The sequence below is a fragment of the Canis aureus genome, chromosome 26 (genome assembly GCF_053574225.1).
Source record: "Canis aureus isolate CA01 chromosome 26, VMU_Caureus_v.1.0, whole genome shotgun sequence".
Classification (NCBI taxonomy): domain Eukaryota; kingdom Metazoa; phylum Chordata; class Mammalia; order Carnivora; family Canidae; genus Canis; species Canis aureus.
Genome location: NC_135636.1, coordinates 23,421,237 through 23,446,945, shown reverse-complemented (window position 1 = coordinate 23,446,945; position 25,709 = coordinate 23,421,237). Strand labels below are relative to the sequence as shown.

Here is a 25,709-nt window from a genome sequence, read left to right as displayed (position 1 = left end):
CATGCACCGGGAGCCCAACGTGGGATTCGATCCCTGGTCTCCAGGATCGCGCCCTGGGCCAAAGGCAGGCACTGAGGGTGGATCCCTCTAGCTAAGTCCTTAATGGAGCAGTGAAGGTGACAAGCAGACAGGCCTCTCCAGGAACTCCCTGCTTGCCTGCCTCAAGGGCAATGCTGGTTCCTGATACCCTAACCCATGGTGGTGAAGGAGGGACAGGGAGTTACTTGGTTTTCATGTCAGAGGTGTGAGTATTCTTCTGAATGTCAAAGCCATGGACTGGTAAAACACACCTACCCCATCATAGAACGAAATGGAATTCATGTGATCCTTGGAAAGGATGATACTTCCGTGATGACGGTGAAAAAACAGAAGACCACTAGAGAAGAAGTGCACTTTCCCTGGAAGGAAAAGAGAGGCGGTCAGAGCTGGAGGGCTGGATCCTAGGGGCCAGATCTCAGTGTCTTTGCAGGTACCAGGGCACACCACACTGGTGACTGGAGCCTCGTATTTGTGATGCTTAAGTCACACAATTTTTATGTTGAGTCTTGTGCTCTGGGGAAGCTAATGTACACTCCCAGAGTTTCAGAGAGAAAAGAGGCATCAGAGTCTGCATTAAGAATTAAAAAAAAAAAAAAAAAAAAAACCAAGTGAATAAGCTACCAACTGCTGGGGGAGAGGCAAAATTCACATTCACTTTTGGTTGTCTTCCAGGGAAACACACTCAAAAAGACTCTGGGTATGTCTGCTCCACCACTGAGTTTATAGACTCTCCTTCGTCCTATTTTGGCAGAAGGTGCCTTGGCTATAATGATACCACGTCCCTAACCTAAAGCCCAGCAAAGAGCACTAGCATCTCAGCTGAAGGACTGATGAGGAGACCTAAGGGTCTCTGTAGCCAGCAAAGGAACATCTGAGTTAGGCAATAAGGGGATTCTGTAGACACTGGAGGCCTGCTCCTCTACATTCACAAAAGCAAGATGGGTGGGATGTGGACACTGGTTGTGCGTTCTTCAGTTCAAAGATTCAGGTCTAAGGAGAGCTGTTTTTCCTAGGTGGCCAAGGTTATACAGAATAGCTTGTTAGGGGCCCTAGGGGAAAGACCAAAGAAAGGATGGATAGTTAAGACGAGAAGTGTTAAGACTAGGCTTGCTATTGAACACCAATAAAAAATAAATTAAAAAAAAAAAAAAAAAGACTAGGCTTGCTTTGGAGGCTTAAATGAAGCACCCAGAGCCCCCGTAAGACTCTTGGTAAAGCTGTTCTCTGGAGCTGGTCCAAGCTATATCCTTTCCATTCTTCTAACAGCCTTTCTTTGTTTTCACATCTGCAGAAGAGAGAAAATTCTTCTTGGGAGCTCAAGGCACAAGCTTGGGAATACTATCATTAATATCTTAACTGCTAAGGTAGAGGACAGAAGACAAAGAAGAGGGACCGATTCCTTGAGCTGTAACTCTAGGAAGGTAGCCCCAAAGCTCTGGAGATTGTAGGGACAATTCCAATGCTACAGCAATAAAACAGCATCCAGAACATCATGACCTCTGAAATCTTCAGCTCTAGAACCCACTCTTGGACTACAGCATCTCATCAGCCTTTTAGCTATCTCATTCCCCGATCTCATCCTTTGACATCACTGAACTTTTGAAGCCTCAGTCCCTCAGTTTTCCCCAATAGCTCAGAAATTGCTGATTTTCCTCTCACCCACATCAGAATGGGACATGCTTTAATCTCTGTTTTGTCAGGGAAAGGGACAGGAACATATTTTGCCATTGTGCCATGCATGTCCTATACATCATAGTTTTCCATCTTTCCAACAATTCAAAGAGGTAATCTTCTTCAGGACTGATGGGGAGACTCAAGCTTAGAGAAGTTTCTCCCTATCACACACACACACAAAAAAAAAAAAAAAAAAAGGTAAAAAAAATGGGATCCCTGGGTGGCGCAGCGGTTTAGCGCCTGCCTTTGGCCCAGGGCGTGATCTTGGAGACCCGGGATCGAATCCCACGTCGGGCTCCCAGTGCATGGAGCCTGCTTCTCCCTCTGCCTGTGTCTCTGCCTCTCTCTCTCTCTTTGTGTGACTATCACAAAAAAAAAAAAAAAAAAAAAAATATGGTAGAGAAGTTTCTCCCAAGGTCACAGAACTACTCGCGGTGGAGCCAGGTACAGAGCAGAGGTCTGTAGGGGGTCAAGGTGCTGTGGCATCTGGGCTCCTTGAGTTCTTACCTGGTTTCCTCCCCCTTTGCCCTTGCCCTCTCCAAATGGCCTATCTGACAACTACCTCTCTTTGCTTCTTAGCCTCAAGAGACCTACAGTGCTGTCTGGAGTCTCTCCTCTTCTGTCTAAGCTCCTCCACCAGCTTCCCCAGGGCCCAGCCAAGATTTTCAGCACTCTTCTCACGCTATGACCTCATCAATTCCAGCCACAAGATAACTCTACCTACTGTTTATAGAGAAAAGAGGGATCAATAGGTATTAGGAGATAAGAACTGCTCTCCTACTGCTTGCTACTTGTACCCTTCCAGGACCTGGGCTCGCCCTCCACCTGTGTAGCTCTAACGTGAAGTTTCTCAGAAGTAAGTCAAATACCACTTAAAGGTCTCCTGGACAACATCCTTCCAAAGCTTCCAGAAAAGAGCACAGATAAAAGAGGTTACCTCCAGCATTTCCTCTCTATATATACTCTGAAGCCTTGAAACAAAATGGAAAAGAGGAAGACAGAAATTCACAAGGCAGTGCTGGAAAAGCACTCATTATGGGGCATGGCCCAGGGCAGGAACTCAATAAATGGAAGCTGATTTTACTACTGGTGCAGAGAGGCTGTCTTGTGTCACAGCTACCCATTAGCCTGACTCTGGGAGCAGTAACTATCATTATCCTCAGAGCACACATGAAATAACTGAAGTGACTCACTGGGTGTCCAGTACCTGTTACCTGGTCTCTCAGATCCTAATCCCCTTGAAGTGATGACACTTCTAGTATTTGCTTTGGATTCGTGACTGTCAGACTTTGGTCTGAAGAGATGTACCTTTGCAGAGGTTTCTCAGTGACCAAGGTAGCTAACTCTTGAGATCTCCTTGGCTCCTTGTCTTGTCCCTGGTGCCCTTACTGAAAGGCCTGTCATTCCTTCTCTGTTCTGTGAATCTAAAAACCCAAGGTAAGAGGAAGTTCCCCCTCACTATCCAAGAAGCAGCAAGGGACTGAGGCATGGTTCTGTCTCTGATTGACCTCTGCATCACCAGGAGTCCAAAAGAAGGATGAGACCTCAGGGCAAAACAAGATACCAAGTGTCAATGAAGAATTTGGTTTTCCTCCTTTAGACACCTGGCTGTACAAATAAAGCTCCTCCAATGGTTCAGCCTGTGTGAAGAGGGAACATTTATCACTGCTGGGGAAATATGATGCAATGGCTAGATAATTTTCATTCTATATGACAATATGTGAAATGTACACATATAGTTTAAAGAAAAACAATAATGGGATGCCTCGGTGGCTCAGTGCTTTAGCACCTGCCTTTGGCCCAGGGCGTGATCCTGGAGTCCCAGGATGGGGTCCCATATCAGGTTCCCTGAGTGGAGCCTGCTTTTCCCTCTGTCTGTGTCTCTGCCTCTCTCTCTCTGTGTGTGTGTGTCTCTCATGAATAAATCAATAAAATCCTTAAAAAAAAAAAAAAAAAGAAAAACAATAGCAACACAATCTAGCAACACAATCTCAATCCCTGTACACTCACCACTCAGCCTAAGAAATCAAGTATTACTAGGACCTCTGAAGCCTCCTAAATGTCCTTCCTCAATGGCCTTCTCTTTTCTGCTCAGAGGGACCCATCCCAAATTCTGTACAGTTTTACCACACTTCAATGTATCTATAAACTATATATTATTTGATCTTGTCTGTTTTGCTTTTTTTTTTAAGATTATATTTATTCATGAGACACACACACACACACACACACACACACACAGAATAGAGAGAAAGAGAGAGGCAGAGACACAGGCAGATGGAGAAGCAGGCTCCATGCAGGAAGCCCGACATGGGACTCGATTCCAGGTCTCCAAGATCACACCCTGGGCTGAAGGTGGCGCTAAACTGCTGAGCCACCCAGGCTGTCCCTGTTTTGCTTTTGTATAATAGAATCTTAATACACATGTCCTTCTGTAACTTGCTCACTACTCTTGACCTCTGATCCCGAGTCATCCATGCACTGTAGATAATATGCAGCTGAATAATTCATTCACATTCAGAGCTGCAGATGACTTTCTCTTCTAAAATGTCCCTGACAAACTTCATGTGGACACAAGGGAATACACAAGAGGGTTGAGCATGAAGTCAGCAGACAGCAGATGACCACTGCCTGGGCCTTCCCATCATAAGAAGGTGGGACTCAGCATGGTTACCGGAGTTCTCAGGATGTGTCCACTGCCCCATGTGTCAATGGGACCAGTGTCCCTGTTCCTCACTGCTGAATAATCTCTGCCCAATGGAAAAAAACACTCTACAAATTGTAAATCACTACAGGGACAATGAAGGAGCTGCCTGAGTGCCAAACATTCATGGAGGCCTGCAGGAAATGGTAAATACACAGTCAACTGATATTCAACAAAGGTGTACTAACAGATCAAAGAAAAAGGAAAGTCTTTTCAATACATGGTACCGGAAAAACTGGATATTCCTACGTAAAACAATGAACATCAACCCATACCTTGAACGAGACTTTCTGCCCATTTGCACCAGCCACAGTAGAAAACCTCACACTTCACAGACATGTCAGGTAGAGTACTCAGAAGAATTCTGCCTCAGCAGTGGGGTAAAATTAGCCCTAAATTAAATGTTATTCTGTCTCCAGGCTAACAAAGCTTAAAAGCAAGGCCATATGATAAAACTAGAAGAAAAACATATTAAAACAATTATTATAACTGTATCCCATATATTCAAAAAGCTAGAAGACTGAACCATGTTAACTTGAGACATGAAAGATGTAAAAGATCTCTAAATCAACTTCTAGAGATGAAAAACACTATGTCTGAGAAGAAAAATACACTGAATGAGATTAACGACATTAGACAGTTGTGAAAGTTTAGCTAAGCTACTCCAAGGTATTGCTGCCCTGGCATATCTTTTGTTTGGTCAAGTGGCCTAGGGGGCGGGAGTGGTGGTGGTGCTTAAAATGACACGGTCCCTCAGACAAGCCCTATGTAGCAGCCTGCAGAGAGTCACAAGATGTAAGTTCCTGATATGAGCTCAACAGCCCTTGTGATCAAGTCTCCCTTGTCTCCTAGGGCCATCTCCTTGTGTACCCCTGTGGAGCTTACCAAAACCCTGCTCTTTTGGTTTGAATTGACCAATCTGGCCTTAGCCTGAGAAACCTGAACCACTCTACCCACAAACCCTAATAAAGGCATGTGCCCTAGATCCTGCCACTCTCTGTCTGCACTCTGCTTTGAACTTCCTGTGTGCCCTGCAGGCATAAGGCATGCCATTGCCGTGTACTTCCTCCAGGACTTATGACGAATAAAATTTTCTATTTCAATTTCTTTCATGGTCTTTTGTTGAACTTGGCTCACCATTCAATACCCTGTGCTCCACTTCACAAATGTTAACAAATTCATAACAACAATGCAGAAAAGGTTAGTAAATTAGCATACATAGAACTATGCAAAATGAAACACAAAGAGAAAAAAGACTGAAAATAATTGTACAGAGCAAAAAGGGGCTGTGGGATAATTCTAGGTAGCAAAGATATGTGACTGGAGCCCCAGAATAGGAGTGCAAAAACTAAAAAAAAAAAAAAAAAAAAAAAAAAAAAAGGCCAAAAATACTCCCAATTTGAGGAAAATTAAATCCATCCATTGAAGAAGCAAAATGAATTCCAAGCACAAGGAACATGTTAAAACACACACACACACACCAATTCATAAAAATAAAATTGCTTAAAATATTTGATAGAAAGAAAGAAAATCAGGGTGCTTGGGTGGCTTGATTTCAGCTCAGGTCATGATCTCAGGGTCCTGAGATCAAGCTCTGCATTAGGCTCTGCGGCTTAGTGCAGAATCTGCTTGAGATTCTCTCTCCCTGGGGATCCCTGGGTGGCTCAGCGGTTTAGTGCCTGCCTTCAGCGCAGGGTGTGATCCTGGAGTCCCGGGATCGGGAGTCAACCACTGAGTCACCCAGGGATCTCCAAATTTTAAAGATCTTAAAAAAAAAAAAAAAAAAAGAAGAAGAAGGAAAGAAAATCTTAAAAGCAGCTGAAGAGAAAAAAAAAGTAACTTTATTAGAAGGAACACAAATAAGGATGGCAGCGGATTTCTGCTCAGGAATGGTTGGTGCAAGCAAGAGAGTAAAGCAGAGCAACATCTTTCTAGAAAGAAGGAAACTGTCAGGAGGCCTGGCTGGCCCAGTCAGCAACTCTTGATCTTGGGATTGTGAGTTCAAGTCCCACATTGGGCATAGAGCTTACTTTAAAAAAAAAAGAAAGAAAGAAAAAAACTACCGACCTAGAATTTTTACCAAGTGAAAATACCTTTCAAAACCACTGAGGGGTGGGACTTCTGAAATGACTGTGAAGATTCTGGCAGATCCTCTCCACATAAAATAGTGATGAAACTGGTCTAATTGTTAAGACAACTATTTAAGGGCTCTGGTAATGGACCAAAGTTGTACAACAAAACTGAGAAATCTATTTGAGAAATTCTACGGAAGACTGGTGACAGCAGTGGAAATCTGTGGTGTTTCAGCCAGGGGCTAATTCGCATGACCTCCCCTTTAGTTCCATGGTGTACAAAGATCTTACAAGGGACAGGGATTGACTTTGTTTGAGGCAAAGCACAGAAAATTCTATACACAGGGATGTCAAAAAACGACAGCAATCAAAGGGGTAAATATTCAGGGAATGTCAACATACCAACTAGCCAGAGATATCAGTGCTGGCTGGTCCAATGAGCCAGAATGCAACAGGAAAGTCAGGAGACTGAGACATCAGATGTCAAATATTATACAGCAAGAAAGCTGTGTTTTAAGGCATCTTCCTGGTGCCATGTGCAGCAGGAGACATGTACAAGAACGCTCATGACAGGACTATCTGTAATAAACTCCAAATGTCCATCAATGTCCAAAGAATAAACTGTACATTTTCATACAAAGGAATCCCATGGAGCCATGCAAGTGAATGAACTATATGGCTATCCACAACAATCTGGATGAATCTTAAGAATAGAATAGGAAGCAAAAAAGAAAGCATATCCCTAAAGAACACAGTGTGATTATATTTGTACTCAAAAGCAAGACATTGTTTAGGGATATAGGCATATGTGGTAAAACTCTAAAGTGGGCTCCTGAGGATCTGGGGCTGGGCAGACTGCCTGACCAAGGTCAGCAGGGTGAGGAAGAGAAGGGCACATGAAGGACATAAATGAATAGGAAGCTGAATAGCAAGAAATCCTGTGATAGCAGAAATCACTAACTGGGGAAGAAAAAAAGTTCCAGAGCTGGAAGCATTTCAAAGTAAAGGAAGTTCTATTCTCTATCTACATGTTGTGCCAACCCTGGACTGAGAATCAGAAGACTTGGACTACCCTCCAGACCTACTGTGAACTTGCACTATAACCTCAGGCAAGTTTTCACCTTTGGGTCTTAGGACATGAAGCTCAATTAAGATAATGCATGCTGAAGAGCTTTTTAAATGCCTTTAAGGAATGGGAACAGATAAATTTCAAGCTCATCATAGTGTCAAGCAGAGACAGATTTATCAAGACACTAATGACACTTAAGCTTCAGAACCCCTCACCTGCCCAAGCCCTCTTCCAAGGCCCTCAGAAGAGCCCTATTTAGTGTTATTTTTCTTTGAAAGAGCCTTAAGTGGTATAAACTTTAAGCCCCACTTGACTTGAGCTCCAAAGTGGCAAAAAGCTTAACAGATAGCCAGAGGAGATTTCTGTTTAAATTCTCTGTTCCTAATTAATTTTCCTGTCTCAGAAAACCACCTCCTAATTCAAACTACATTTCCTCCAGGAACTAAGGGCATGCTCTCAATAGAATGGGACGAATGGGATGAACAGGACTCCAGAAATCCCTGGCTGTCCCCTTTGTGTAAGACCTCAGGATACACTGAATCTTGCTGGATAACTCAATATAGCATAAGATTTCTTTTCTAATAAGGCCCTTTGCTAAGTACAAACTAATTTTGGCAAATATCCTTGCTAAATATTATAATTGGCTCAACTATGACAGAGCACAATCACCTCTGTTGCTTCTACAACCTGCTTCAGAAACACCAGGCAATCTTGCCCCAACACTAGTAGTACTGTCACATACTCCCTGCCCTCAACAAGTGTTCCTAATTTTGGTCTTCTGCACCAGGATCACACAGGCACAAATGTAGGGGCTGTAGGGGCTGTAGCACAGGCACAAATGTAGGGGCTGTAGCACAGGCACAGTAACAAATGCATTACTTACTACACCTCAGCATTTTGTGGAGAACCAAGACTTCTTGTGCTTTGTCTCCTATGTGAATGGAGGAGCAGAAGCTGAACCAGTGATCTGATAACAGGGAAAGGAACCTGCCACCAGACAGAATATTTTCAAGAAAAACAAATTATCCAGAAAGGAGATTGCGCAGTAGAGGCTGAAAAATTTGTGGAGTTAAGTCACAACTCTTTCTTCACAAAATGGCTATATCAACCAGGGAAAGAAACAGGACTCCTAAGAAAATTATTTTGAGGAAACCAAAAAGAAGCATGGAATGAATCCCCACGAAATCCATGCAAAACCAACAAGGCTTTTGAGAATCTTAGGTCAACAGAACATTGCCCCTTGGAATGAAAGAGACACAAAGAGCATGAAATCAAAGGGGATTACTGGGCCCCCAAATGCTATTGGCAAGAAGTAGGCTGATAAAACTCACGTACACAGTGCCACCTTTGTGAAAAAGGAAGGATGGATGAGGTGTAGCCACAAGCTTGGAAGGGAAAACTAAGACTTTAGAAGGTGAAATCAAGAGCCCAGGTGGCAGAGGTAAGAGCCATGGAGGACTATTCCCAGGTCTGAAACCTAATCCAGACTCTGGAGTTTGCCCAGCTGGATTTTAAAGCTACCTCAGGCTGATGACTCCTTTTTATTTTCCATTCCCCCTCTTCTGAAGTTGAAGATCTACAACTGTTATCCTATGCTAGTGGTACCCTGAGTGTTGGGAGGGCAGGGCAGATAACTTATCTGATTAGTGTCACAAGGCCACAGCTACAGTACAAGTTTAGGAACTACACTTTAAATAGATTTAAAGCCAGAGCCTTATCTACATCTGGTTTAGATAATCTTGATGAGATTTTGGATTTTTGAGCTAGTGAGATTTAGGACTTTGAACTGTTATCATAATGAGATGGAGCCCTTAGGAAAGGTTGATTGTATTTTGCATGTGGGCGGGACATGAATGTGAGGCCAGAGGCTAGACTGTGATAGGCAGAAATTTAGGATGACTCCCATGATCTTCATCTCCTGATGTTACTCCTGTGTTCAAGTAATATTATATGGCAAAATGGACATTATTTGAGTGGGCTTCCTCTAATCACAAGCAGTTCTTCATAGGCAGAATTTTCTCTGGCTGGTATAGAGAAGAAATTTATACAGATTGGAAGGGTAAGATAGATGCAACAACACTAGAGAGGTTTTCAATGCTGAGATGGAGGAGGGCTGTCACAGGGCAGAGATTTTTGGGAGAGGTAGCTAAGCATGGTCCTGGCTGATAGCTAGCAACAAGATGGGGACCTCATTCCTACAATCCGAAGGAATTGAATTCTGCTGATAGTCTAAGTGAGCCTGGGAGTGAATTCTTCTCCAGAGTCTCCAGACAAGAGCCTAGTCTGACTGATGCCTTAACTTCAGAGTCCCTAACACAAATAAATCCAGCCAAGTCTACCTGGACTTCTGACCTACAGAACTGTGAGATAATAATTATGTGTTGTTTTAAGCTATTAAATTTGTGGTAATTTATTATACAGCAATAGAAAAATGAATCCAGGGGATCCCTGGGTGGCTCAGTGGTTTAGCGCCTGCCTTTGGCCCAGGGTGTGATCCTGGGGTCCTGGAATGGAGTCCTGCATCAGGCTCTCTGCATGGAGCCTGCATGTGTCTCTGTCTCTCTCTCTCTCTGTTTCTATCATGAATAAATAAAATCTTAAAAAAGAAAAAGAAAAATGAATCCAGACAGATTCTATTTCTGGACATGCCACTACTCTAGCCTATTCTGAGAACAATCCTCAGATGGCAACAAGAGGACCAGACTGTGGTTCTGGGGTCATGCCTTCCTAGCACAAGTTTCCTCATCTGCAAAATGGGTGGATAAAGACAAAAGCTGTAAGAAAACACTTCTACACCAACAAGTCTTTTCAAATATCAGATGTTTCACTAATCACAACATTCATGCCAATACATGCAAAAGAGGGACCCAGACACAATCAAGAAAAATAATAGCTGGCTCACCTTCCTCAGGCCAGGAATGTGGATTGCTGGAATAAAGATATGCTCCTTCTCCTCCTGTTAGAAAAGTGCCCAGGAAACAGGCATCCCCCTTTAAAAACAACCAGTCACAAAGAGCATATGATTTATACCATGAACTTTCAGAATCAAAAGTCCTGCCCTTTTGTCTGTCTATAAAAACTGCTAAGTTAGCCTCAAATAGACCCAACTTCTTCCATTCCTTTGTCATTGCCTAGCTCTTTGTCACGTTACTGGCATTTTTAACTTGTGCCAAGGAAAAGAATGTGTAAGGTCCTCTCTGAGTCCAGGTACCAATGCCTACTATGCTTGTTCATGTTCCAGTGGATGTCTAGCCAGTGGAGGCAACTCTCTTTGGCCTAAAGCCCTGACCTCTCAGTTCTATATGTCTAGGCCAATCTGAGATCTGCTTTTAATGGTACTGGCAGATTTAAAAGAAACTCACTAAAAGGCCAACATGGCAGAACGAATCCCTCTGTGTACCCCATTAAATGGCTACGTCTAAAGCTTTGCTGGGAGAGGAAGAATGCAAATAGGAATTGAGACAAGGAGGAACATATCCTTCAAATGTGCCATAAAATGAAATAGTCTAGATTATTTTCATAAACTGTTTACATTTCATTTTGATACAATGTTGACATTGAGGATAAGAAGGCTGCTTACCTTCACTGCTTGTTGGGTTTTCTCAGACAATTTTATTTCATTATCTTCTACCTGTATCCAAAAGGAGTGCAAATTTTCAGTTTCCTACTTCAAGGGCATAACTCTACTAGGTCTCCCTCATGTTCAATATTTCTAGAAGACTGACTGGGCGGTTCCTCCAGCAAATCCTGTGTACTCAGGCCCTGATGGCTGGCAGAGCTGGCTGGCTACCAGTCATCAAGGCTCAGAGCCCAAGGTCATGGTGCACTCTCTTCCTGGGACCTGAGGCCCAGCTAAATGAGCCTACAAGATGTGGAAATGATATATTAGTCTCCACCATATTTCACTTCAGAAAAAAACAACTATTTGTAAGAACAAAGGGAAGAGAGCATATTAAAATATTTTGAATGTATTCTAATTTAAATGTATTAATGTCAGAGAATGATTCTTGTTCTTCCTCATTCATGTCAGAATTGTAGAAACAGAATATAAACAGATTTTAAAATAGGTACTTAGACCATTACCAGACTCTCTGCTGTCATACTTTGTGTGTCCCAAGGCACCAGAGCTTCTTTCTTTCTTTTTCTTTTTAATGTAAAGATTTTATTTATTTATTTGACAGAGAAAGAGAGAGAGAGAGAGAGCAAGCACAAGCAGGGGGAGCAGCAGGCAGAGGGAGAGGGAGAAGCAGGCTCCCTGCTGAACAGGGAGCCCAATTGTGGGGCTCGATCCCAGGACCCTGGAATCATGATCTGAGTTCAAGGCAGACACTTAACTGACTGAGCCACCCAGGGCCCTGGCACTAGAGTTTTAGACCAGCTCTCACTGATGAAGATGGGACCTTCTACATGTAGAGAGCCTTTGCTGTAAAAACTCAGCAACAATCATTCTGACCAGAGAAGGGTGCCACATGGTCTACTGCTCACTATCTGTGTGACTTTGGACAGGCTGGTCAATTTCTAAGCCTTAGTGTCCTCAACTGTCCTTGTAAAATGAAGGTTTAATTTCTTCCTTTCATAATTTAACAGGGACCCAAACACTTAAGTTTGTTTCTTTTGGCACTTTTCCAAGATTAGAACAGAGTTAAAGAAACTAGATTTGTGTGTATAAAGACAAAGAGCTGAGATAAAAATTTCCATCCCTGAACAATAGCTAGGGGGATCCCTGGGTGGCTCAGCGGTTTAGCACCTGCCTTTGGCCCAGGGTGCGATCCTGGAGTCCCGGGATCGAGTCCCACGTCGGGCTCCTGGCATGGAGCCTGCTTCTCCCTCCTGTATCTCTGCCTCTCTCTCTCTCTCTCTCTCTCTCTCTCTCTCTCTCTCTCTCTCATGAATAAATAAATAAATAAATCTTAAAAAAAAAAAAAAAAAACAATAGCTAGTTTAGGATCCGACATCCCACCAGGGACCCAATGAAGAGGCTCTTCCTCAATGTTCTCCCCGATTTTTCCACATTTAAGTCCACTTCCATCGGATGAATGACACTAACCAGCCAGGAGCAGAATCTGGGTATGGCGGCCGTCAGGACTATGAAGCTGGTTTCTGTGGTAACAGTGCCATCTGCAGGAAGACCACAGACATGCCAGTTACTGCCCACAATACCTAGGCCCACCTTGTAGGCCCAACAATTTACACCCCTCCCTTTCTCAGGAATGAGGGCTCCTCTTACTTGTATACAAAAATCTTGTGCCCTCAGAAACTGAAAACTTCCTTACTTGGAGACAGGGAGACTAATGAGAGGAAGGAGAAAGGTTTTCCCCATATGATTAACTCTATCTTTTTTTTTTTTTTTTTTTACAACAATAGAAACACACATTTAAATGGAGAGTCCTGGGAATTGTCCTTTTTATCTACACTTTTAATTTTTATCAAGGTAGTGCAAGGTTAAAAAACAGGATCTAGTTATTATTTCAAATTGTTCTTCCTGATTAACAGTAAGGCTGTACATATTCATATATACATATATGTGTGTGTGTAATGATGTTATACATCAATATATTAATACATGTTATAATTACAATATACAATAATGTATTATTATTATATATTATGATTTATATATGCATATGAACTATGAAACCAGATAACTTATTTTGCCAAAATAAACAAAAATTACTCATTTTGCTTCTTCCTAACAGTAAGGCTGCATATATTCATATATATATACACACACACAAATATATATGTGATGATAATGTTAATACACTAATACATTAACAGTACATTATATACAATTACAATATACAATAATATTGTAATACAATATACATATGAACTATGTAACTATGTCTATAACTTGTTTTGTTAAAAAAAACTGAAAGTTTTGCTTTCTAAATACCTTATAAACACTTACCCTTTTCTTTAACCAAGATCTGAGATGTCAAAAAGGATTCTGAGAAGACCACAGACCCTAAGCATCCCCTTCCTCCCAGTAAGTCAGGAATGTCATAGACAGTCATACAAGCCTATATCAAATGAGAAAACAGAGTTAGATTGGTTGTCAGTCTTAAACTTCCAGGAAGAGACCTTAAGAAACAGACCACAAAATATTGCTCTGAGGTACATTCTGACAGAGTACCTCAGAGTTTCTAAGGAAAACAAGTTATCCTGAACTACATCTCAGAACTAGCAGAGGACTTTAGCATCACCCAAGCTCCCCTGCAACTGCTTCTGCATCAGAGACACACTCGGGCCACAGGAATATTTTTATGTTTCTATAAATTCCCTCAAATTGCTTATCTTTCCTAAGATAATAGCCTTCCTTAATTGTGATGAAGCCCTGACCTCTGAGTTGGAGGTGTTTCTTCCAGGCTTTTGTACACTTGTACACTCTTCACATCCTGGCATATCTACATGCTCACCAACTCCTTCTTTGATTTGGGCTCAAGTTCTGAACAAGTCTAGGAAGGCAGTCATTCATTCAGTACACATGTCTTCATGGATATTTCTGGGTACATGTCAATACCTACAAATGTTCTTTCAGTACCAAAAAAATTAAAAGAAACTATTTAAGCTTTTATGGCAAGACAAAAATAGAGGCTTCAGTAGGCTGGAAAAAAAAATTGGAGCAATACCGACAGAGTTCTTGAATGGCTGGTAAAGAAGCCCTAATTTATGTTAAAACTAATGAAAATGGGACAATCTGGGGGAGGAATCTAGCAGAAGAAATGCAGAAAATGGTATGAACTAGAGCCAGGGTCTGGAATGACTGAAGATCTGGTGAGGGACATGAAATGAGTACCACAATGAGCCCTCTCAGGTCCTGTCTCCTCTTGGCCTTATATTGCTGAATGGCCAGGTGCAGAGCTCCTGAAATAGGGCTCATTTTCATACATTATTGTCCTAGCTTGGGACCTCTAGCCTCAGGAGAGAGATAAAAGCTGTAGGGCTCTTGAAGAAATTGCTAGATTCCCAAACACAAAAGAAAGCCAGAAGAGTTGAGAAAGAAACATTTAAAGCCAAAGTGGTTAATTTCTCATGTTGTCATGAAATAAGGATGTATAAAAGTGACAGATAGGCTTTTATATTTTAGTTAACCTTCTGATTAGGCCTGACAACTGGAAGGGGTAAGAGTTAAAAATAGACCTGCCCTACGACCCAGCTATTGCACTGTTGGGGATTTACCCCAAAGATACAGATGCAATGAAATGCTGGGACACCTGCACCCTGATGTTTATAGCAGCAATGTCCACAATAGTCAAACTGTGGAAGGAGCCTCGGTGTCCATCGAAAGATGAATGGATAAAGAAGATGTGGTTTATGTATACAATGGAATGTTACTCAGCCATTAAAAACAACAAATACCCACCATTTGCTTCAATGTGGATGGAACTGGAGGGTATTATGCTGAGTGAAGTAAGTCAATCGGAGAAGGACAAACATTATATGGTCTCATTCATTTGGGGAATATAAATAATAGTGAAAGGGAATAGAAGGGAAGGGAGAAGAAATGTGTGGGAAATATCAGAAAGGGAGACAGAATATAAAGACTCCTAACTCTGGGAAACGAACTAGGGGTGGTGGAAGGGGAGGGGGAGGTGGGGGTGAATGGGTGACGGGCACTGAGGGGGGCACTTGACGGGATGAGCACTGGGTGTTATTCTGTATGTTGGTAAATTGAACACCAATAAAAAATAAATTTATTATAAAAAAAACCCTGCTTTTTTTGAAGCAAAATCTGCTTCAAAGAATTTTGAACACGTGAAGACATAAAACCTTGCTGGGCAGCATGGTTTCTCTTAAATGACAATGGGAACCCCACTTTGGTTTCCAGATCAAAGACAATCCAGTAGGTTATATCCAATGCCTTACTTTTATACTCAGCATTTGATATTGAGGAAGAGGAGAGAGAAAATCAAAAGGCAGAACTTTATCTCTATTTGGAAAGGAGGACAGGATTTGGACAGAAAACAATTTTCTCTCTCTTCTTTCTTATTTCATTAGTGGCTGCTGAATGCATACTTAACACAACAGTATGATTCCACCGGACTCCTGATTGCCTTCTATTGTGCAAAGGACCTTCCAGAGCACTGCAGAAGGGTCTAAATAGAGAAGTCAGGTCTTACAGTCTGGCAAGGAGATAAAGTACTACCACCTGATATCAAAAAACATCTCCTAGCATCTTGATGATGTCACAATAAAGTCTCAGTTCTAAACAAACATCAACACATTTTGTTGACAGGTACAGGAAGCAGACACATTATAAAAAGAGAAATTAGTCACAACCTTAAAAAGTTACTATGTTGTTCTACTCTTTGTAGAGTAGACAACTCTCTGTAGATAGGACAACACTACTGCTTTTCCACTGGTGATGGTGTAGGCATGCATTTGCACTGAGTCATCCATACCTGTGCACCAAGTTCCTAGTGACCAAAAGCTCACTGGATTTAAGGCTTGGGCAGTAGCTACAGAACAGACTCAAGGTATAATCTGTGCCCATATCTACTGCAACCAGAATCTTGGTAGATGGCTATCATCCTCTCATGCATCCCTTGCCAATCTTCTGCACATCAGGATGCACTGGGCTAAATAGAAAACTTGCTTGTGACCAGGAGCAACTGTTCTAGAAACTGCTACCCCAGGCCATGCTGGCCAGTCCACCTGGGGACCAATATTTCTGCATTTCTAAACCATGCCCCTGTCCTATCAGGGTGCCCTCAGCACATGGGTCAGAAAGTTCAGCTCTGACTACCCACTTCGCTGGAGACTTAGGCCCCCAGTTTTTAAAATTTATTTTCACAGATCCCTATTAAGGGCATCAACACAGGCCCTGAAACACAGAGAATCCAGCAGTCTGTGTTGAGCCAGGCTAGTACTCAGCTCATTTTCACACTAGGTCACAGAAGTCTCAGTCATTTGGAGGAAGCCTCCCTAACCTTAGGAAGAAGTGTCTCTCTCAGCTCTCAGCTAAAACCCTGGACACTGGGAAGCCAAGGCATGGGAGTATGATGTGGGCCTGGTACAGCTGCCTGGACACCCTCAAAATCACAGGCTCATCACAGCTGCAGCTGGAACACTCCTGAGAATTGACCAATTTCTTCAGCTAAGGTCTACCCAAGACTCTCACCTACTCCTATCTCACCCTTTGTAGATGTTCTTCTATAGGTTACTTCCTGCCAGCTGGCTTATAGCAGCTCTACTTACCGTCTTCACGAAGTATAAGCTATCTTCAATGTCCAGAGGCACAATCCTACAAGAGAAAAAGAGACAGGAGAGACATGTATTACATTTACAATGTTTTTTTTTTTTTTTTTTTTTTTTTTTGTCAATATGGCAGCACCCCTAGCCCAGATTTCTTTCAGGGCTTTTCAAAGCACTGGATTGCATGTATGCAGAAGTAGTACATAGGCCACTGGAAGGAATTAGATCCACCTCCTACTCCCATGCCTCAGTCTTTCAGTTGGAAGCACTGAAAAGATCAGGGTATAGGATCTCAGCAGAGTATGGCCAGTCCCAGGCCCAATCTTGGTCTTATGCCATCCACGCTGGCAGCTACAAGATAGCCTCTCTTCTCTTTTTGTTCCTAAGACTTGCCCCAAATGAGCATGCACCACAAACATACACTTACCTTCCCTGATTATTCACAGCATGAATATGAAAAGCCATCTTGGAGCTGTAGATCCAAACAAAATAAAAAGTTAGTCTGCTCTTTCTAATAACCACACTGTTGGCTACTCCCCAGACACCTGCTGCTACAGTGCACCTGTGCTGGGCCCTCACGGCACATTTGCCAAGTGTGGGGCCAGCATCTGACTCTAGTCATAGCTCCGCCTCTGTGCAGATTCTCAGGGCTGTCTTGACTCTTGGATAGAGCAGGAGAGAACAATGTGACAGAACCATTGTCTACTGCAGGCTGGGAAGATCCTCTATTGGCCCACGGCTGCCTGCTCCACAGCTGTGACATATTGTTCTGATCCTCCTCTTTACTACCTTTGGGTCAAGTTGCCATCCCCTGCTCAGAGCCTGAGCAGAGGTAAAGTCCTGTGTTCCTCTCAGGAGATGATCAGCTAATCTGATTAGTGTGAGGTGTACTCAGTGAAGTGACTTTGTGGAGAAAAAGGAGTGGGGCTCCAAATGGAGGGCTGCCCTGGGAGATGCTCCTCATTGCCTGGTATTCCCTCCTTCAGCTGGGGAGGTATGCCCAGGCCTAAAAGGCCTTGGGATGGAAAAGTGGCCTGCTCTCCAAAAGGTGAGTAGCCTATATAAGGCCCCAAGGAAAGGAGGCAGGGAATGACTATGCCAGCCATGTTGATGGTGACACAGAAGACCCCCATGTGACAGCAGCTAACATTTACATGCTTAGTAACTCTGCATGGTGGGAAGACAAGGAAGCAGATGTAAAAAGAGCTCCTCGTCTTACCCAAAGTCACTCACAGCCAGAAAGCAAAGGAGATTCCTCAAACTCAAGTCTGCCAGGAATAGGCAGTGCAGGCCAGCACAAGGCCTTAAGGGAAAAAACTCCTTCTATCCCCCTCCCTCCTCCAGAGCTACAAGATCCAGAAGACCCAGAGGAAAGGGGCTGAAGTCTCCACCAAAGAAACCTGGCTCTTCCTTCTGCTCCTAGAGCTGCAGCAATAGAATTCTTGTTAGATCAACTGACTGATTTATCTTTCTCAATGTTTTTTTTCTTATTACCCAGGGCTATAGATGTAAAAAGATGTGGGTCATGGAGCTGAGGCACCCCAGGGCACATCCCATATGTGTTCCCAAAAAACTCCCCCATGTTGGTATCTTTTGCCTCCTTTGCAAAAAAAAAGTACACCTAGTGGTCCTCATACAGGACAGGTGGAGGGTTAGGTAGACTGGGTTTGTGAAAGTTTAGCTATGGATACAGACCACACAGAGGGCCCTTGTGATGTGCCAGGACATGTATGATGGTTAGATTGCCAGCAAGCCTGATTCCCAGAGCATCTAGCCCCTGAGACAAGAGCAGGCTCAGGGTATCTATACCTGAGAGGTAGCAGAGGCGCAGAGCCAGGCTCTTCTAAGCAGTAACTGTTTCTATGTGCCTAGGGACCCTGACCCTAACAAACTTCATTCCTGATGTTCCCAGCTTCACCTTTCTAACCTCTGAACCTGGGTCCTTCAGGTCTGACACTTCTGCCTCACATTCCGGCATCAGGAAATGTGTCTGACTCTTTATCATACAGTTCCTCCATCTCTGGATCCTTGGCCTCTCAAAGCCCTGATCATGAATGTTTCTCCCTCACATAACTCCTTATTTACTGGCACATTTCTTAGAGGGGAGATGGAATATCAAATGCAAGGCAGAAAAGGGTCTTTATAAAACAAACATTAAGAATGATTCCTTATAGAGAATAGCAGCCATTGCTTACCGTAGGGCTGCCTTAAACTGCATCAATTCGAAGGAATCTAACCCAGATCCCAGGGTCTGCTCAGCTACTTCCTTTGCCTGTAAAAAGCAATGACAAGACAATTAGCCTTAACAGCAGGAAAAACGTAGACCTCATGGACAGGAAGTACCCTTCTAACATTTGGCCAGAACACTGTGCCCTTCCCCTCTACATAACTGCTTCATATACATCAAAAGATCGACGTGAAAACATTGTTAAGGGAAACAAGTGCCTGCTTTCTTTGGGCTAGGTTCCCAGGAAACACTTCATTCAGGCAGGTGGGCACTGAAACCTGATCTGCCAGGAACTGTAACCAGCTGGGGTGATGCCATTGTGAGGTCTGGAAAAGGGTTTTCTCCTCCCCTCTCCCCTGGCCCTGGGGGAGGGACTACTGCCCTTGGAGTTTCTGCCAGATGCTAAGAATATTCAAATACCTAGAGTTACAAAAGATCAGTTAAAAAAAACATAAGTGTGAGAACTAATATTGCACAAGCCTACAGCTAAAGGGCTGACAAATCCCAAGTTGTACCAGGGATTTAAGTTCAGTGAGGAGGGGAGATGGCAGGGAGCTGGTGACTATGGCTACAGTCTCTCTGGTATCTACATCATACACAACCTTTCCAATGTCAAATGGCTCCTTCAGGAAAGGTCCTATTGGCATTGGGAGGCATCAAGCCGACTCTTCTCATCTCCTTACTGGGTCAGATATAGGAATCCAACTCAGCAGGGCAGGTTAACCGCAAAACAGCAAGGAAGAGAACGGTCAGAGAACGAGAACACATGTGCTTGTCTAGGATAAGCAAGTGAGATTTTCTAATTTAGTTTTTTTTTTTTTTTTAACACTGAATTATAGAAAATCACACTACGTAGCTCAAGACAAACTTACCTAACTTCATTGAATTCATAATAGAAAAACCTATATTTTTATTTTTTAACTTTAAAAGTTAAAAGCTATTAAGCTATTAAGTAAAACAATACACTACAGAATGACTTTTCTTTAACACAACCAGATATCTACAGAGAAGTGCTGATTAGCTGTCACTCCTAGAACAATGGCAGTTCTGTCACAGGCAGCAACAGTTCAGCCCTCTTCAGGCACCTCTTTGTCTGGTGCCAACTCCAATGAGGCACAAAACTGACTACCAGGTGTCCAAAACCAAAACAAACAGATAGGAAGTTTTATGTTGAAATTACTAAGGAAAGAGAAATGTGGTATTTAAATTACCTTTGTTAGACTGGAAGTTTTAGCATAACATGCAATGCCAGCCAAAACAGCCTCTATAACAGCAGCATACACCTGGGACAAGAGCCTACTTTAGAACAAAAAATATGGGTTAACTACAGCATCACAGGGTTTCAACAAAAGCTGCATGCACATAAATGACATTGCCTGAGAAACTGATTTTTAAAAAGAATGAGAAAAGTGCAAAAATGGAACTCATTGATTTATAAATCTTTTATATTTATTTATTATTTCAGAGAGAGAGAGAGAGAGAGAGAGAGAGAAAGTATGCTTATGCATGGTGAGGCAGGGAGGAGTAAAGGGAGAGGGATAGAGAATCTCAAGCAAACTCCTTGCTGAGTGTGGAGCCTGATGAGGAGCTAGATCCCAGGATCTTGAGATCACGACCTGAGCCGAAACTGAGAATCAGATGCTTACCTGACTAAGCCATCTAGGTGTCCCTGATTTCTAAATCTTTTACAAGTCATGTGCCTCACCTGATTTAAAATTTACTCTTATTAAACCATGATAAGAAAAGCCAGCTCTGCTCAGAAGACCAACCCTCCCTGCTTGTGATCCAACAAAAATGAACTCTGTGGGCTCCCAAGCCCCTCTAGGTCAGGAGCCTGAATCCCTTCAGTGTCATGGTACAGACTTCCTGCTTTTCCAGGACCAACCACACCACACTTTCATGTCGTCTCCTCCCAGGCATGCTAAAGGCTGACTGCTACTGGAACCTCAGAGTGGGAGACCTCCGGAGTAAAAGAGATTACTTGGAAAAGATGAGCTCCACTTAAATTCAAATTATCGTTGCACATCACTTTTCAAGCAGCTTGCCCGATCTAGAGAATAGAGTGTGCTTCTGAGGGCAAAGATTCCTTTCCTAAAGCCTCCCTGCTCCCTGACCACCAATCTTGCCCTTTTTCTTAGACTTCTCACTTCCCAATGTGATTATAAGGTTTCTTCCTTTGCCAGAGTGGAACTGCTTTGAAGGTCCCTAGAAAATTCAAGATTGGTTTCCCTTAAGTAGAAATTTTCAATCTCAGCATTTTGGGCCAGATAATTCTTTGTCATGGAGTCTGTCCTGTACACTACAGGATGTTTAGCAGCACCCCTGGTCTCTATCCATTAGATGCCAGTAGTACCCCCACCTGGGATAACAAAAATGTCTCCCAGGGGTGGGGCTGGGGGAAGAGAAGCAGTAAGACTGCCTTTAGTTGGGAATCACTACTTTAGGGGAGAGAGATCTGGGATCTTATCAGGATAATTATAGACAGAAGGGGTTTATCCACAAGACCCTCAATGACAGGGGAGGTGCCTGGCAAGAAACTGATAAAAACTTGCCTAAGAATATGTCTATTTTTATGCCTGAGAATCTTGTAACCAGTAAAGGAAGGTGGCAGGAGTTGGAAAGTAGGAAGGAACACAGAATTGATCCAGTCTAATGCTCTCATCTTAGAGAAGAAGCAGGTAGGGCCTCTGATGGCAGAATAAACTGCCCAAGGCACAGAAAATGAATGGCAGACTTGAATTCAGATCTGCTGTCAGCCTGGTTATTTTCTACCAGCCACATCACACTGCCAACTCCTTTATGTCTTCCTTGGCTCATGCATCACACCTCTACATTTTAGGTAAGAGATCTGAATTGGGTAGAAGAAAAACAAAAAAAACAAAAAAAACAGAAAAAGCATACATAACAAAATGACAACTCCAAGGATTAACATATCCTTGAGATTGCTGGCCAGCTTACAACAGAGAGGTGTGTCCTGATAGGAAGGGGCCTGGTAGGGATACTGACAATGAATTTGGCCACTTACAGGTAGACCAGAATCCTACATCTTGACACCAATACCAAAGACATATAAAGATCCTTCCTCCTTTCTCCACCCAGCTTGACTCAGACATCACTCAGTACCAACACTGTTCAGGCCTCCCCACTGCTTGGCCATCTTCCTATACATACCCTCAGACAAGAGCTGAATGCAAAGCTGCCTGGCTATGAACTCATAAAATGAATGGGAGGCCTGAGACTCATGACAAGGGATGGTCTGCTCTATGCCTCAGATGGTGCTGCTGCTGCCTTCCCTAGGACTCTCCATAACACCCAGGTTCCACTAGGGGCAAGTCTCTGGATGTAGTCTCAAGCATCGGTTAACACTAGTCCTTGAAGCAAGGCACCAATGAATTTGGTTTAGGAGAAATGCCTAGGGGTTCAGAATGAAGATACAGTAGATAAGCACAGCTGGCACAGAAGTACCAGCAGGTACAGGGGCGCCTGGGTGGCTCAGTTGGTTAAGCATCCAACTCTTGATTTTGGCTCAGGTCATGATCTCAGGGTTGTGAGATTGAGCCCCACGTTAGGCTCTATGCTGGGCTGGAGCCTGCTTAAGATTCTCTCTCTCTCTCTTAACCCCTCCCTACACTGCTTATGTGTATGCACTCTTTCTATAAAAATAAATTAATAAATTAATAGAAAAGAATCACTAGCAGTTACAAAGCAAGACTATATATACCCACCAAATGTGAGTGTAATTGACTTGTTGCTAAAGGGCAGAAAATTCACACACTAAAACACTGCTTACACATTAATTATAGCTATACAAAACCTAAATGTGTAATTTTTTTAAATGCAGAAAGATACTAATGGGCAGTGCTAAAGAGGAGGAATTATGGCTGATCTGGTTTTTTTTCTTTTCTATTTTCCAAATTTCCTGTGTATGATTGATTACATTCCTTATACTATATATATTTTTTGATACAACTTAGTGGTTCCCACCCAGAGATTCTCAGTAATTCTGGGAACTACTATAGCCTGGGGATCATGTATTTATAAAAAGATCCTTAGATGATTCTTTGTGGCTTGTCACTATTGGCCTTTGGGAAGCACTCATCTAGACTGAGGTATTTTATGCAGGAATATTCAGTTAGGTAATAATAGAACTCAATTATGTTCATATTTTGAAGAAAAATTCCTTATTGGAATTCAGTAGTTGCAGCATTGTTATAGACTGAATTGTGTCTTTCTAAAACTCATGCTGAGCTCTAACCCTCAATGTGATTGTATTTGGAGGTCATTAAAGTTAAATGAAGTCATAGAGTAGGGACTTAATCCAATAGGACTTTTTTTCCCTTATGAGAAAAGGAAGAGACACAGGAGATATTTGTTGCTCCACAAGAACTCAAAAGAAAGGCTGGGTGAGGACACAGCAAGATGGTGGTTGTCTGCAACTCAAGGAGACAGGTCTCACCAGAGACCAACACTGCTGGTACCTGGAACTTGACACTTCTAGCCACCAGAATTGTGAGAAATTTAATTTCTGCTGTTTAAGTGACCCAATCTATGATATTTTGTTATGGCAGCCCAAGCAGACTAACATAAACATTAATGAGTTTATTTCTTATCTTTGGTTTCCTGTCATAAGTGAGGGGAGCGAAGTCAACACTAGGACCTTTTTAAATAATGTGCAGCATGAGTTCAGATCCCAGCTCTGTTCCTTAAGCCTAAGAGTCAAATCCAGAGGAGGAAACACTGCTCTGAGCAGACGAGGTTTCACATAGATTCTCCCAATGTTTCAGGATATTTTATTTTTGGGAAAGCCCCTGGTAAAAATATATATTATGTAGAAGATATATTAAGAATTACGCCATTGAAATGCATGAGTTTGCAGGTAGGAAGTCTGTGAGTTCTGGAGAGAGGAGTGCATAGCAAAGCTGGCAGGACTCCAAGCTGAGAGACAGGGTCTAAGAAACCACAGCTCTGTTCATCAAATGTCCTACCCACTGCTAATCTCAAAGGAGTTAGACAGGACAGCCACAACTTGTAAGTAACTCAACTTTGAGAAAGAAAAAATAAATTAAAAATGAAGACTTACATTTGCTCAGTTTTCTTGGGCAGCTTATTCTCATCACCTGTGAAAGAGGACCAGAATTAAGTGTGGCAAGATCACGGGACATACAAACACTTCACAAGGAGGTTAGAATTTCTTAATTCAAAGGAGATGTCAAGTACTACATTTTTTTTTCTTTTGGATGAAATACAGTACAATCACAAACAACAGCTTCTCCCAGCATCCTCTTAGACTTTTACTCTTGACACTGATTTTGACAACTCACTCACTATCACCCCTAAACACCAGAGAAGACAGGGAATCTCTGGAAAGTTTTTGCCTTTATTTTTAAATTTTCAAGTTAAGAGGTATAATTAAGTAGGCTCAGTTTTGACTCTTTATCATCTCCTTAATTAGCTGACTCTTAATTATCATGTTTCTTTCAGAGTTTTCCAGTCTATATGGCAACACCCAGATGAAAACCTGGTTTCTGCAGCATTCTGCATTGTGGAGCAGTGCTGAAATCCTCCTTCATTCTACAGGCTCTTCTCTATGTCTCTTCTGGTTACCTTAGTCTCTTCTCTATGGTAACTTCTTGTTACCCTAGCAAGAAGGGCAGCCCCAGTGGGCCTAATCTTTCTGGATGGCCCTGCAGCATGGAGCCCTTGCTCCTGTGAATATTCCCAGTTCACAGGTACTCTTCTACCATGGATCTTCTTCACCAGAACAGCAGGCACCTGGTTGACTCATACAAACTCCCACTGTAGCCCATATCTCCTGCTGGAGATATGGAACTTACTCATCTTTGCCTTCCCTCTGACACTGATCACATGGTCTCACAATGGTTAAACTATATACATGCTGAGTTGATAATTACTCCTCCTGAAGTACATTCTTTGAAAAATGTGTTAGGCGTATAAAGTCTCCATCTAGAATCAGAGAGGGAGTTGGAAGCCTACAAATTGGGTATCATGAGCTTCTGAGGAAAGCAGTAAATTATGGATCCATTTCTAGTTCATGGGGGAAATTCTTCATTAGGAAAGCTGATGAGGGGATCCCTGGGTGGCGCAGCGGTTTAGCGCTGGCCTTTGGCCCAGGGCGCGATCCTGGAGACCCGGGATCGAATCCCACATCGGGCTCCCAGTGCATGGAGCCTGCTTCTCCCTCTGCCTATGTCTCTGCCTCTCTCTCTCTCTCTCTGTGTGACTATCATAAATAAATAAAAATTAAAAAAAAAAAAAAAAAAGGAAAGCTGATGAGATGACAAGTTACAGGGACTTACCCAAGTAAGGAATGTGAGTAGCTCCAAAAAAGTATGTTCTTGAACAAGCAAGGGGTCCCTTTGGTGAGACGCACTGTACTACCTGGATGTCAGAGAAAATATACAAGTGAAAAAAGGAGCAGGGACTCAGGTGTGTACTATTTAAGAATGAAAAGTATATAGTTAGTGGAAATCAGTTTTATCTCACCAACTGCTGATTTATTATTTTTTAAAGGCAAAGGGGAAAAGATCACCTTTAACTGTTGCTTTTCTAAATGTATTTTGTGTTGTTTTTAACCTTAGCTATACTGTGAGGTCATTGCTAGGTCAGCCCATGATGCTAACGAATTCACAACTAAGAAGGAAAAGAGGAAATGTGCTTGGGTTTTGACTGCTACTAAGAGTCCAGAACTTTCAAAGTGAGAATCTT

The 25,709-nt window shown here is 42.6% G+C and overlaps 1 protein-coding gene across 3 annotated transcripts in view; it reads right to left on the bottom strand.

Moving 5' to 3' along the window:
* Positions 1–25,709, bottom strand: part of DNAAF9 (dynein axonemal assembly factor 9) — a 141,422-nt gene that overhangs the window by 54,761 nt on the left and 60,952 nt on the right. For 2 of the 3 annotated variants that reach the window (XM_077872384.1, XM_077872385.1), the window contains exons 11-21: positions 25,301–25,382; positions 24,064–24,100; positions 20,195–20,282; positions 18,952–19,028; positions 17,184–17,228; positions 16,760–16,805; positions 13,470–13,581; positions 12,606–12,676; positions 11,139–11,189; positions 10,461–10,548; positions 295–398 (exon numbers count right to left, since the gene is read on the bottom strand). In XM_077872384.1, the coding sequence (XP_077728510.1) occupies positions 295–398; positions 10,461–10,548; positions 11,139–11,189; positions 12,606–12,676; positions 13,470–13,581; positions 16,760–16,805; positions 17,184–17,228; positions 18,952–19,028; positions 20,195–20,282; positions 24,064–24,100; positions 25,301–25,382 (801 nt within the window). The remainder of the gene's footprint in view (positions 1–294; positions 399–10,460; positions 10,549–11,138; positions 11,190–12,605; positions 12,677–13,469; positions 13,582–16,759; positions 16,806–17,183; positions 17,229–18,951; positions 19,029–20,194; positions 20,283–24,063; positions 24,101–25,300; positions 25,383–25,709) is intronic. The other variant, XM_077872386.1, reaches the window with a different exon arrangement.